At 36.6% G+C, this 15,352-nt stretch overlaps 1 protein-coding gene across 2 annotated transcripts in view; it reads right to left on the bottom strand.

The window, feature by feature from the left end:
* Positions 1 to 10,556, bottom strand: part of LOC131157423 (E4 SUMO-protein ligase PIAL2) — a 50,093-nt gene extending 39,537 nt beyond the window's left edge. For both annotated transcript variants that reach the window (XM_058111561.1, XM_058111562.1), the window contains exon 1: positions 10,260 to 10,556. In XM_058111561.1, the coding sequence (XP_057967544.1) occupies positions 10,260 to 10,465 (206 nt within the window). In that variant the 5' untranslated portion in view covers positions 10,466 to 10,556. The remainder of the gene's footprint in view (positions 1 to 10,259) is intronic.
* Positions 10,557 to 15,352: the final 4,796 nt, after the last annotated feature.

Genomic DNA, 15,352 nt, shown 5'->3' with positions numbered 1-15,352 from the left:
GATCTATCTACGCCAAAATTAATACCAGCTATCCCACACTTCCCTAAATTAACTTGTAAACTGAAACAAGCTCAAAAAGTTGTAAAGTGGTAAACACATTTAAAAGTGACTCGCTATGATCCTTTAAGAAAAAGATAGTGCCATTAGAAGTGTGTAGATGATATACTATGATCATTTCATTAGCCACACTAGCACCTCTAACGAACCATCTATCAACCAGCCTATTTATCATTCTACTCAAACAATCAGCTCCCAAAATTTAACATGAACAGGGATAACAGATCTCCTTGCCTAACAGTGCTCAAAGCCTTAAACCACAACTTAGACTCCCCATTGCTAATAATAGAAAATGAAGCACAAACAGCTCCCTATCCCATTCCTCCACCAATAACTGAAGCCTTTCCTCCCTAGAACCTTATCTAAGAACTTCCAACCAACCCAATCATAAGCCTATTCGAAATCAAATTTCAACACAAAACATCTCCCTTTACTCCTCCTCTCATCTTTTATAACCTCAATAGCCACTACAATGGCATCCACACTCTGCCTTCTCCCACAAAAGCAATTTGAGCCTGAGAAGTGGTATCTCCTATTACTAAGCCAGCCTATTCACAAGCACCTTCACAGTAATCTTATACACACTAGTAACCATACTAATGGGCCAAAATCAACAAAATTAATAGATCTACTTCTCTTAGGCACCAAAAAAATTTTAAACGCAATTATCCTTCTTTATGTCATCAACAATGCTTAACATTCTCATATTTGACCAACTAGTCAAAAGACGTAGGTATTATCCATAATATTTTTATAAGTTTCCTTGACACTCACCAACATGCTAAGATCTTCTTGATTCAAATGTTCTAGGCATTCCCCAAATGAAAATTTGTCCTCCTCCCTCCTCCTTTATTCTAAAGTTGATAAGCTACACAATGAAGGGAAGCACTTCCCTACTTATTAAAACCCCTATCTTTGGTGAAGGGAAAGATTCCCAAGTTATTTGTACTGTTCCCTTGAAAATTTACTCGCAAGTAGTCATAACTTCTGTAGATCTTGCATAAATTTCTATACCGCTAAGAGGTCTCTTTTAGGCTAGAGGGTATGTATGTATTAGTGATTATGTGGGTATGTGTGCATGCGTGTGTGCATGTGTGAATAAATATGTAGAATTATCGTTCTTATAACACAACAATACAACATTACTTTCTTCCTTTCTTGCTGCAATTCAATGCAAAACCATGTGCCATTCAATAAATCCTTTCTTTTAATAAATGATGGTGCGTACGTATGTATGTATGTATGTAGTTTCTAATCAAAGGCTGCCACGTGAGTTAAGGGATTTTCTATTGAAGCCTCTCAAGGGTGGGTCAAGTGGTAAACTCAAGGCTCTCTTGGTTAAAATGCAAGGTTCGAGTCTTGAGGGCTGCTACTTATGTATGTATGTTGACCAATTATCAACACTAAAGTTGACCAATTGTTCACGGATTCAAGTCCAAGGAAACAGCCTCTCTTGCATAAAAGTAGGGGGTAAGGCTGTAGACATAGTTATGACCTCTCCCCCCCCCCCCTCCCCCGCGCAATGCAAGGAGCATTGTGGCCTTTATATATATAAAAATACATGCGTATAAAAGAAATGGCTTAAGCCAATAATTTAAGTTGACATCTAAAACTCTTGAACCTCAACCCTACCAGAACAATTGAGTGTGGTAGCTTAGATCATGAAAATTATAGTGTCTTCTATGGACATGATTTACTAATTTTAATTCATGAATTCAAGCTAGTATTATTAGAATATCCAATTTATTTATGAATGTTTTCAATTATATTAGTAATTTTTAAAATTTTTTTTATTTTAAAAAAATATATACGTAAATCATAATATTTTAAATTTTAGCTAACAAACTAATACTCAAAGGGCCTACACCTTGCCTCATAAGTGTTAAAACACCTTGCCTTTTACCTTAGCCTTTCAAAACATCAAAAACTCTCAAAACAATTTTCATGGCATACAAAAATGTTATGTTCTGCAAAAAAACAAAGGATAGTTTATAGCCCTTTCCCATCATTTACCCAAGGAGAACTTCAAAACAAATAGCCAATGCTCATTGGTAAGTGAGCCCATACATGCAATCACCAATTTAGCCACAACCATTTACTAAATATCTCAAGAAAAAACAAATATTTTTTTTTAATAAGAAATTTGTTAAAGAAGGAGCAGAGGGTACAAAATCTAGAGAACAAGATGTTCTCGAAAAAAAATATAAAGAAAGTAACGATTATCGGAGAGCCCTTCCCCACCTCCACTAGAATCTCCTTTCCCTCCAATCAAAGGCCACAAGCAGAGCACCAGGATCTCTGAAGCTTCACAGGCAATAGTTGCAGCACTGCAAGCTGCCTGCTGTGCATCTCCTCCATCACGGATTCATGCATCTGCAATATTTTGTCTGCTTGTGCTATTAAACATAAGAACTCCTCAAATCTCAAACCTATGTAAGGCCCCATCCTCTTAGTTTCTCTTCTTTAAACCTTAATACCTTCCAGCAAAGAACAAGCCCAGGCCATAACCACATAAGCCCAACCAGCTTTTATTATAAGCCAATCCACCTATATCAAACCCAACTCAGTTATGCAGGGCCAACACCCAGCTACTTAAATTCTCAATTCCAATCTCTAAACTAATACAAAAAGATCTATTTATAGACTTACAATTCTTGGAGAATAATAAAATCAATTTAAGAAACCAAAATAAACAAAAATACTCAATTCTTAAATAAAACATCCTAGAACCTTATTTCCTAAATAATAATATCCTAGAATCCTTGAAGACATGGCCCTCACAAAATTACCTTAAATAAAACAAACAAAAGTACAAAACGAAAAAAAAAAAAAAAGAGTAAAATGGATCTTCTTCGTATGCTGCATCACCCAACCAGTTGACAAGCCAACTCAGGCTGCACCCAGCTTAAACACCACTTAATCCAATTCACTCCTCCCAAATTAAAGTTAAAAAATAAAAATATAAAAAAATTGAAATTCATAAATTAACAGCAAACTCATAGATGTACTGGCCCATTAGATAAGAGGTTGTATTTAAAACCGAGCGAACTACTCCAATGGCTACTAAGCATAGCATTCAAAACCCGATATTGTTCAAGTTCCTCAACTAAGAATTCCCTAAATCCCAACTCAAAATTTTGACCATTCACATCCTATCCTGTAGATCTCTCTTCAAAGATCTCTCTTCAATCCAATTTCCTTTAGTAACTTCCTTCCATAAAATAGAGGCAGCCTATGAAGGAAATGAAAAAGAAAAAAACTGCTGCTTGAAATGAAAAAAAGAAAATCTATCATCTTTGTCTTATTCATTGTGCTCTGCCTCCAATCTTTTCACTAGACTCTGCTGTCCATCTGGTTGCCCTCATTGTTGGACTCTCATGTTGCAGGTTCTCGTCATTGGTTGTTCACGTGTCATGATTTGCTTAGCCATTTTGGTTCGCTCAGCCTTGTTCACCTGTCACAATTCGCTTAGTTTGTTTAGCCTGTTTTGTCCACTGATAATTTCTTGTGACTTTGTTCACCCATTGTAAAGATCTTCCATTTGATTTGGGGGAGACTTTGTAAGGGTTCATATGCATCATGACTGCTAACCTCACCATTCGTCCAAAAAATTGCATGCCCACGCCCTTGGTCCCCATTAAATCCTTGTAAATTTGGGCCGTTTGGCCAAAATGATTATTTGATTGACTCACTTCTGATATGCATATTAGCTCACAATTTTCTAAATGTAGGATTTGGCATTGAATTGAGGCACATTTGAGCCTCACACTTTGTTTACAGGTTTTTCTTTTGATGCAGCTTTGAGTTCCACTGTGCCAGTTACCATCCTTGTTGTTCTACCTATGGGTTAGTTTTGGGCATATTGTCATAGGGGCAGCTATGGGGAGCGTCCTATTTCTTGTTGGCAATCCTTGGGAATTCCTAATTTGTTTGTGTTGGAGCAGGTTGAATTGGACAGGGTCATTTTCCATGTCACTTTCTTCCACTACCATATTATTTTTCTTGCAGCACCCACAAGAAACTCGTGCATGCTGCCATCAATCCTACATGCCATCAGCGCGGATCTTCATCTCTTTCATCAGCAACCTGTCCGAATGCCTACTAAAGGGCATATTTGCAGCTCAATGATATCATCCCAAAAATCAGTATAATACTGTGATAAATATTATATACCCAATTTTGTATACTATTCTGTGAGGATTATAGGGCGTATTTGGGTTTTGGGTTCGAGAGTGTGAGCTGCCAATATTTTGTATTCTACTATTTTATTTAGTGAATACTTCTAATCCGTCTTCGCCCATGGAGTAGGCACACTACCAAACCACGTAAATTTCTCGTGTCTTGCGTGCTATTTTATTTATTTATTTTTATCATTAATTTCTCGTGATCATATTTAACTCCAAATTCCAATCCTACCAGAAATATTGTTTATTTTCTGGGCCAATTTCCATAACAAACTGGTATTAGAGCCATTTTAGTTTTTGATATCTATTTGGAGTTTTTTGAATTCTCAAAATGTCTACCAAATATGAGATCGAGAAATTTGATGGCAAAATCAGCTTCAGTTTATGGCGTATTAAAATGCATGCCATTTTGGTCCAACAAGGACTGCAAAAGGCACTATGGCCATGAGAAAAATTGCCTGAAGAAAAAAGAGCCGATAACAAGGCTCCAATTGCGACCACGTCAGCTGCAACACCGGCAGCCTCGACCGCAACGACTGTTCCGACGAAAACAGTGTTGGCGGCAGAGCTAGCAGAAGTAGACGAGAAGGCACGCAATGCAATTATTCTCAATTTATCAGACAAGGTGTTATGTGAGGTTGTGGAGGAAGACAACGCGTTGAAAATGTGGCAAAAGCTCGAGAGTCTCAACATGACGAAGTCTCTCACCAATAGGTTGTACCTTAAACAAAATCTTTACACACTACGGAAGAAAGAAGGTACGCCTATTAAAGAACACATTGATGAATTTAACAGAGTAATTATGGGTCTAAGAAATCTTGAGATTAAAATTGATGATGAAGATCAAGTCATTATTTTATTATGTTCATTGCCCCATTCCTATGAGCATTTTGTTACCACTTTGCTCTATGGTATAGACTTTATTAGTAGGGAAGATGTTAAAACATCTTTAAATTCGCAAGAATTAAGGAAAAAGGTTTCAATCAATAATACCGAAGCAATTGAGGACGGTCTTATTGCGAGGGGGAGGAGACAAAATAAGAGATCTGAAAATAAAGGCCGATCTAAATCCAGATCGAAGAAAAATGTTGAATGCTTCTATTGTCACAAGAAGGGGCACACCAAGTGGAATTGTCCTAAACTTAAGAAAAATAATAAATCAAATCAAATCAAATGAACAATAAGAATGAAAATTCTTCCGTAGTTGTAGAAAATAAATCTTCAGATGCTGAATATGTTCTTTCAGTTACCGTTATTGATTCTAGCTCAGAAAATGAGTGGATACTTTATTCGGGTTGTTCCTCTCATATGTGTCCCAATAAAGACTAGTTTACCACATATCAATCAATTAAAGGTGGTACCGTCTTGATGGGTAATAATATGGCGTGTAAAACTGTTAGAATAGGTACAATTCAAATTAAGATGTTTGACAGTATTGTAAGGACTTTGACAAATGTTCGGCATGTTCCGAAATTGAAGAAGAATTTGATTTCTTTAGGTACTCTTGATACTATCGGCTGTAAGTTTTTAGCTCAAGGTGGAGTATTGAGAGTTTAGAAAGGTGCACTAATTGTGATGAAAGGAAATAGAAGAAATGATCTTTATTTTTTGCAGGGCAATACAGTTTATGGCTCTGCTTTAGTTTCTTCATCAGTTGACTCAGATTCAGACACTACTCGGTTGTGGCATATGCGTTTGGGTCATATGAACGAGAGGGGCATGACCGAATTGAGTAAACGTGGTTTACTTTGTGGATGAAAGACAGGTAAACTTGATTTTTGTGAAAATTGTGTTTTTGGTAAACATAAGAGAATTAAACTCGGTACTGTAGTGCACAAGACCAAAGAAACCATGGATTCTATCTATTCTGATCTTTGGGGTCCTTCACAAGTTCCCTCTCTCAGTGGTTCTCGGTATTTATTGACTTTTATTGATGATTTTTCCCACAAAGTCTTGGTTTATACCTTGAAAAATAAAAATGATGTGTTCAAAAAAATTTAAGGAGTGGAAGGTTATAATTGAAAATCAAACCGGTAAGAAGGTGAAATGTTTACGGACTGATAATGGTTTAGAACAGGAGAATTTAATAAGTTTTGCAGGACCGAAGGCATCGTTAGACACCGTACAGTCAAGGGTACTCCATAGCAAAATGGAGTTGCAGAACGCATGAACAGAACTTTTTGGAGAGAGCACGTTGTATGCTCTTTACTGCAGGTCTGCCAAAGAAATTTTGGGCCGAGGCAGTCAACACAGCCTGTTATCTAGTGAACAGATCTGCATCAGCTGCTATTGAATGTAAGACACCTGAGGAGTTATGGTCAGGTAAAATTGCTGATTATTCTTATTTAAGAATTTTTGGTTGTCCAGCCTATGCTCATGTTAATGAAGGGAAATTAGAGCCTAGAGCCAAAAAATGCATTTTTCTTGGATATGGACAAAGGGTGAAAGGATACAAGTTGTGGTGTCCTGACTAAGTCACCCAAGTTTCAAATCAGTAGGGATGTCACTTTTGATGAATCTTTTATGCTTCACCAGAAAAAGGATTCTTCTGATACAAGTTGTAGTGAAAATGACAAACATCAGGTGGAGTTACAGTTTGATGTTTCAAAGATGATGCTTGAAGCACCGACAGATCAGCCTATTGAGGAGGAGGAGGTGCAACATGAAGAAGCACCACCACCGCAACAAGACAGTATTGCTGTTCGGAGACAACGCAATTAAGCCACCCCAGAGGTATGCTTATGCAGATTTAGTTGCTTATGCTTTGTCTCTGGTAGAATTCATCGAAGAGAATGAGCCTTCCACGTACGTGCTGCCATTGTAAGCAAAGAATCTGCTAAATGGACTGTTGCTATGACTGAAGAGATCGGGTCTCTTTATCGAAATCAAACATGGGAGCTAGTTAAATTGCCGAAGAGCCAAAAGGTTATTGATTGCAAATGGGTTTTCAAAAGAAAATAATGAATTCCTGGAGTTGAGGATGCTAGGTACAAGACATGTTTGGTAGCAAAGGGCTACAGTCAAAGGGAAGGTGTAAACTTTAATGAAGTTTTCTCACCTATGGTAAAACATACTACAATTTGTGTTTTACTTGCTTTGGTTGCCTTATATGATCTGAAGTTTGAACAGCTGGATGTAAAAACTATTTTTCTTCATGGTGACCTTGAAGAACAGATTTACATGCATCAACCCGAAGGTTTTGTTGTCCAGGAAAAAGAAGACCATGTTTGGTTGTTGAAAAAATCATTGTATGGGTTAAAGCAATCTCCAAGACAAATGGTATAAGCAGTTTGACTCGTTTATGATTGATCATGGTTATTGCAGAAGTAACTATGACAATTGTATGTATTTCATAAAACTCTCTGATGATTCGTTCATGTATTTATTATTATATGTTGTTGATATATTAATTGCTGCTAATAACATGTCAGAAATTTTTAAGTTGAAATCTCAACTTAACTCTGAATTTGAGATAAAAGACTTAGGAGCAGCTCATAAAATTTTGGGCATGGAAATTTACCGCGACCGTCAAGCTGGGAAACTGTGTTTACCTTAGAAAAATTATATTGAGAAAGTGCTTGAGCAGTTTGGGATGGAAACTTCCAAGCTAGTTTGTACACCACTTGCTACGCATTTTCGCTTATCAGCGGAGATGTCCAGCAAGCCAATAAGGAGAAGGAGCATATGTCACGTGTTCCTTATGCTAGTGCTCTTGGCAGTCTTATGTATGCCATGGTATGGACTGGTCTTGATATTTTACATGCAGTTAGTGTTTTTAGCATGTATATGGAGAGTCCAGGAAAAGAACATTGGCAAGCTGTGAAATGGATACTTCGGTATTTATGAGGCACTTTGGATGTTGGTCTGGTATTTGATTGTAACGGCGTTGACACTTCTAAAAGTGTTGTTGGATTTGTAGACTCTGACTATACAGGCGATTTAGACAAGAGGAGATCCCTGACTGGTTATATTTTCACTCTATTAGGATGTGCTGTTAGTTGGAAAGTAACTGTACAACCAATTGTTGCTCTTTCCACTGCTAAGGCAGAATACATGGCATTGACTGAAGCAATGAAAGAAGTCATTTGGTTTAGAGGTTTGGTTTCTGATTTGAGCTTACAACAAAATTTGATTGTTGTTTATTGTGATAGTCAAAGTGCAATACATTTAACCAAAAATCAAATGTATCACGAGCAAACCAAGCATATTGTTGTCAGGATCACTTTATTCAAGATATTATATCTAATGGTTTTATTAGTGTTGAAAAAATTGCAACAACTAATAATCCAGCAAATATAATGACAAAGTCTATTCCGAAGAGTAAGTTCAATCACTGCTCAATCTTGGCCAGTGTCCGCAAGACGTAATTCCCTATTGGAATTTTGGAGAAAATTGGATTAATAATTTTGTTTTTCCATTAAAGGGGAATTCCGGTTTGCAGTTTTCTCCCCATATCTGCTGGAGGGGGAGAATTATTGAGCAGCTGTTATTGATTGTTGAATCTCCAGCCACACAGCCGCAATTTCTGAAATCTCCAGCCACCCATGCAGTCGCTCATGCAGCAACCATGCCTCCATTGTAGATTTCACACACACAGCCACCATTTTTGAATTCACATGCAGCCCACCGGATTTGATTTTTGCACCACTCTGATTGCCTATATAAGGTCATGAATGCTTAGCTATGAGATCCGTCCCAAAACCAGAAAATTGAGTGATTTACATATATCCAATTTTGTGTATACCTTGTGAGGATTATTGGGTGTATTTGGGTTTGGGGTTCGAGAGAGTGAGCTGCCAATATTTTGTATTCTACTATTTTATTCAGTGAATACTTCTTATCCGTCTTTGCCCGTGGTGTAGGCACACTGCCGAACCACGTAAACGTCGTGTCTTGTGCATGCTATTTTTTTTATTTATTTTTACCATTAATTTCTCGTGATCATATTTAATTCCAAATTCCGATCCTAATAGAAATATTTTTATTTTCTGGGCCAATTTCCGTAACAGCTTGTAAGATCATCCAGATGTTGATGTTACGTGGTTTCTGGAGGAGTTTTACCGCTTGGATATGTTATTGGAAACATACCTTGATCATCACTAAGAGGAGAGTTTGAGCTAGCCTAGGGAGAATGATGGAGCTTGCAAACTTGAGCTTTTACATGAGTAGATGCAGGATGACTCGCTGCACTAGGTTTTTTATTTTTTGTAATTTAATATATTTGGGCTTTTAGCTTTATTGTTGCTAGAACCTATAAATAGTGGTCATACTTTCCTTTAGATAGTTTTTGATCATTATTGAACCCCAAATTTCGCTTCATCATCTCACTAATGTCTTCAGCCTTGAACTCAATGGACAGATAGCTACAGAAAGAGGAGATAAAAAAGAATGGTGAAGGAAAATAAGGTTCAACAATTATCTAAAACTGTCTAAAGAAATGCTACACCTGCTGTTTGTAGACTCTCGCAACAGTAATCTTAATATGCCAAGCTAAAAACTAGAGGAAGTCCAGCAAGTTGAATCTCCATCACTTCTCCACCCAAAAGGTCCAATTATTAGCATACCAAGCACAATTCCGAAAAGCTTTGCCCTTCCTTCTTCTACCAAACCCCCTAAACTCCACCAGAATACAAGAAAAACGAAATATAAGGGCTAACATTGCGGTGAAACTTGTAATTCAAGAAAACTGCGATCTAAACAACCAAACCGAGTAAATATAAACCCTAGCCCAACTCTTCATCACCCCTAGATCAATAACGAAGCCCTCCCACAATCCAAAACACACAATGCCCTCAATCACTAAGCATCACTAGCACAACTGGGGGCACCACAAAACGCAAACCACGCTCGAACTCACTTCTTCAGCTCGCCATCCATTCCGCACGTCGATTTATAAACATAATGGATGACGTTAAAGAATTCACTTGAAATTCAAAGCACATCAAAACCAAGACAGAGACATACGAAATATCAAGAAAAAAAAAAAGCGAGGTTTTGTGTAAACGACGAAACGTTAACCTGGCAAGTGAGAGGCAAAGATTGAAGAACTCGTTAGTATCGACTTTCTGGCCACTCCTCACATGCAGAGACAATCGGTCGGCCACGGCAGCGACTCTGAACGAGTTTACCAACGAGGCTGACAAAGCCTGGTTGGCACTGAAGTCCGCGGCGGCGGCGGCGGCGGCGGCGGCGGCCTGCACTGGCGACATCGCCGGTCCGGTCATTTCCTTAGGCCTCTCTCTCTCTCTCTCTCTCCCCCCCCTCTCTCCCTAGGTGTGAATGAGGCGGTTCCGTAGGGAGGGTGTTCTGTAAAATGAAGGCTGTTTGGGGGTTTTCGTTGAAATATTCCGTTCTGGTTTCCTTGGCTTGGCGTGGGACGGGCGCGAGCGTCCTAAATTCAGAAAAGGCACCTTGTTTTGGTTTTAATTACGAGAATGGCCTTCGTGGGTTTATGGTAAAATGATGAACTTTTGCGTCTATATCCGACGGATGCATATGGATACTAACTCCTCCAGACAGCTGTCCTTTGGGGATTGGGTGTTGGTGCCAGCGGAAATGCTAACGTGGCAGCAGTGTTTAATTTGCGGGGTACGTATCACTAATGGGACAAATTTGTGTTTAAAAAGTTTAAAGAAGAAAGGTCCGACATAATTTGAAATTTGCACATTGAAACATGTCATTATTTACAAAAGTGAGAGGGAAATGATAGGCTTCATGGGTACCAATTGTATAAATTTTTATATTCAATGAAAGCTTATTAAATGGACTATAAATGTAAAGGAAATGTTTCAAGCAATACACTATGAAGATATATATATATATATTTATAAAAATAGTATCAATTACAAATATGAAACAAATATACAAATAAAGCAAATATCTACAATTATGAAGATCACTGTATGGAGAATCACTAAAATCTTGGTCATAATCACAAGGATCGGATTGTTCACTAATAATGAATTTGTGATATTGAGTATTTTTCATTGAATAAAATTTAATGATGTAATTGGTGTAATCCCAATATGAGGGTGAATTGGGTATTTAAAAATTTTATGTTAAGTCTATTCAAATTCTATTCATAACCAATATAACTCAACTTATGGTCTTTTCTAAACAATTATGATTCAACAAATATAAGGACGTTTAGATAAGTTAGTCAGATAAAACAGTTCCAATGTTTCTCAAGTAATCACAGATATGTATGTAAATACTAGTGCAATGAATCCAGCAAAAAACAATAAGCAAGTAGCCACAAGAATGTAAAAAATAAAAATAAATGAACAGCGAAACATTGTAATAACCCTAAAAATGGCTATATAAGATTAGCGGAGTGATTCAAAAAAAAAAAAAAAACTTAATTAAGAAAAATTAAATTAAAAATAATAATTAAAAGTTAAAAATTAAATTAAATAAAAAATAAAACAAAATAAAAAAATAATTAATTTTTATTTTTATTTTTATTAATTCAGGGAGGATACCTTCTCTGTGCCGACCAGCCCCCCCCTCGGTCTCTCTGTAACTCTCCTCGTTCTCTCTCCCTCTCTCCTCAATTCCGTAACAGATTCTCGCCCGATCGAAAATTGGAAGATACCACTGGACTCCATTCTCCGCTGCCGTTATTTCTATCGGAGCGGATTGGTGGTAGGAGCGGCATAAGCATATCTTATGGGGTACACAAATTTTTTGCTTTTTTCCTTAATTTCTTACAAATTATAAGTTCAATCGACGATAGGACACCACCACGAGAATCTATAGATAATTCTCTACAAGACTAGCGAAGCAGAATTCTCATGGGGTCGTCGTAAGTATAACCCCAAATTTGGGATAAGGGGGTTATTAAGGACTTTATTATTATTTAATTAGTGTTAATTTAGTAATACTAGAATATTGAGCATCTAGGGTTGAAGTAAATTTTTTGAAATTTAGGGTCCGAGTGAGCACCGCGGGTGTAATTTCTAAACTCGCAGGCATAGTTCAAAAATTAAGTGGGGGTGTTAAATATTAGTTTAAATGTTAATTTGAGATATATAGAACCTAGGGAATGTTAGATGGGTATTATTTTGGGTAGACTTAATTAATATGGGAAAAATGTAAATATAGGATTTGAGTTTCGGGAGACAAAGGCGTAGGATTTGGATTCTAACGAAACTTTCAGTAAGTCAAGTAAGGGGAATAAATTATAACAGTATTTTTAGAACTACTATTTGAATTAATATGTGAAAATGAGTATATGATATTTTGTCTGAAAATTATTATGATATAAATATCGGATAAATTGTGTGGCATTTGAGTAATATTAAATTGTGTTATTTTTGTATGTGAAATTAATATATTATGAATATTAGATGGAAATTGTGTGGCATATGATGTGTATTGAAAAATGTGAAATATAACGATGAGTAATTTCTGAGAAAATATTGAAATGAGAATTATTGACATGATTAATGGAAAATAATGAAATATGGTATTTATTTGTGAGTATAAATGGTTTGCATGAAAAATGAGATTTTTGCAAATTACTGATATGGATATTTTGAGAAATGTTGAAATAAGTGAAATACGATATATATATATATATATATATATATATTAAGATGATAAAATGAGCACAGAAAACGATGAGAACATTTATATTGAGATGAATTGAGATATACTAATATGAGAATAATGATGTTTATTGATATGAAAATGCTAAAATGTGAAAATGATAAATATGAATACTGTAATATGGAATTGAAATATGATTGATAAAATGCCAATATTGCATAATGATTACGAGTATGTGGTAGTGAACCCTGATGGATGGTTGAGATATTGAGCACTGTATCGTTGCTAGTGGTGTAGTGCAACCATATAGACTCTTGGAGCGTGTGGCATGACAGTCGACTGAGCCATTTTGTAGAGTTGTTGGGGTCCCTGAGTCCGGATTAGGGCTATAGGCCGGCCAGTCGTACTACAAACTTGATATGTGATATGATATTTTGATCTAACGGGGTTAGTCAACCGCGGTTAAATCCAGCCTTTGGGTCGCACAACCTTGACCATTGGGGGAAGTATGGCATGAAAGAAAGATCCCCGGAGTAGCCATGAGTTACAGACGCGATGTTGGTACTACGTACCAAGGATACTCATAAGCTAGATAGTAAATTAGTAACGGAAAGTGAAAAAATGATAAAATTGTCTAAATTGAGAAATGAAAGAAATAATGGCAATTGAGAAATAGAGAATGATAAATTGAGAAATGGATTCGTGTGAGTTAATAGTATAAACAATTGAAGTGAAGTGAAACTCTTCGCCTGAGGACTTACTGAGTAAGGTAAGTGCCCTGATAGGTATTAGATAAGGTCATACCTGACTGCATAATGTGTTAAGGTAGAGAGAAGCTACCTGTATGGGCGAGTAATCTTCCATATTATTGGGAACTTCGCGCGTAAATTTGTGTTGGAAATAATTGAATTTGATAAATGATTTTAAAGCTTATAAAAGTTTATGTTATATATCTATATGATTATGAGAATATATTAGTGTGTTTTTCTCAAATGAAATGTTGATTTGAAAAGTAAACTGTATTATAAATGAACTTATATGGCCACACACTATAAATAATTTATTTCTTCTTACTAAGATGTGTCTCACCCAATATATCTAAATTTTTTTAGGGAACAGGGATAGGCAAGGTGATAGGACTCTGTGATCATAGGGAGCTAGGACCTTGACACACAGGGTGAGTTTTTGGACTAGGGGAGGTGTAATTCCCCTAGAGTTGAGTTGTTTTTAAGTATTGGGTGGTGATGTTTATATATATGTATATTGATACTTTGGGTATTATATTCTGACTGTGATGTATATATCGTCTTTCGCTGCTAGGTTGTATTAATGAAATAACTTTTTACCCTGTTCCCAATGCGGGTTGGGTCATATAAATGGTAATAGGGTTGTTGACATGGTCGATTGATGGATATGGTTGGGGACGAGTGAATATTTTTATTTATTTATTTTTGAAAAAAAATTGTATGAAAATCGGGGCGTCACACACACGATATGTTATCAAGGTTCGGCAACTGTTCTACGTCCCCGCCTCTAGCTAACTAGCTCAAAGATTCCACTAATGCTTACTTACGGATGAAGCGACACCGGTTACAATCTTCTCTCCTTATTAGGCGAGGAATACCCCAACTCACATTCACAGGGTTGAGCCCAACCTATACAATCTCTCCTTCATAGGGCGGGGAATACCCTCCTCATACCATGTCTGGAATACAACACTTAGTAACAAACGTGTACAATAGAGATGCTTCTTAGATAAGCAAATATATACAACAATTCAACCAATACACTCTAGTATGATACGAGTTGATGCTCTGTAAAGTATTCAAAATTTAATTTCTTAAATAATACATATTTTGAAATAATGTGAGAGATGAAGGTTCAAATGATCTTTGATTCAAAATAAATATAATGTTCACTAAGTATGTATCAAAAATCTAAATACCCAAATGTTATCTTCAAAAGTATTACTCAGATATGCAGTCTACGAGATACAGAGATTAGTTTCACAAAGGTTTTTGCACTAACCACAAACCAAGCCCTTTAATCTTGCAAAGACTCACAAGCTATGAAGAGATTTCCTAACAATATTGTTGAAATTGGTGTGATCCCAAAAGGGGGGGTAAATTGGGTTTTCAAAAACATTTTGATTAAATTAAACATTTAAGCTGATTCACCACATATCATATCTCATTCAATATAATAACGTGTATGAGAAATGATTAAGTTATAAGTGTGAACATACGTGTGCAGCATATCTCATTTAAATAAAAGTGTGCATGCAAATAATTATAACCATAAATGAACAAGCATACACATGCTTAATTTAAATGACATAAATTAAATGACATAAGGAGATAGCGACCCACGATATTTGTTAACGAGGTTCGACCAAACCAGCCTACGTCCCCGCCTTGGGTATACCCCCCAAGAATTCCACAAAACCTACTCACTTAAACGGGTGAAGCAGAAACCGTTACAACCTTTCCTTATGGGGCGAGGTAAACCTCAGCTCAATTATAAGGTTGAGCCCAACTTGTCTCACTTACGGGGCTGATACT

The sequence above is a fragment of the Malania oleifera genome, chromosome 6 (genome assembly GCF_029873635.1).
Source record: "Malania oleifera isolate guangnan ecotype guangnan chromosome 6, ASM2987363v1, whole genome shotgun sequence".
Taxonomy (NCBI): domain Eukaryota; kingdom Viridiplantae; phylum Streptophyta; class Magnoliopsida; order Santalales; family Ximeniaceae; genus Malania; species Malania oleifera.
Note: the sequence above shows the minus strand (reverse complement) of the source record. Positions and strands in the feature narration are given on the sequence as shown.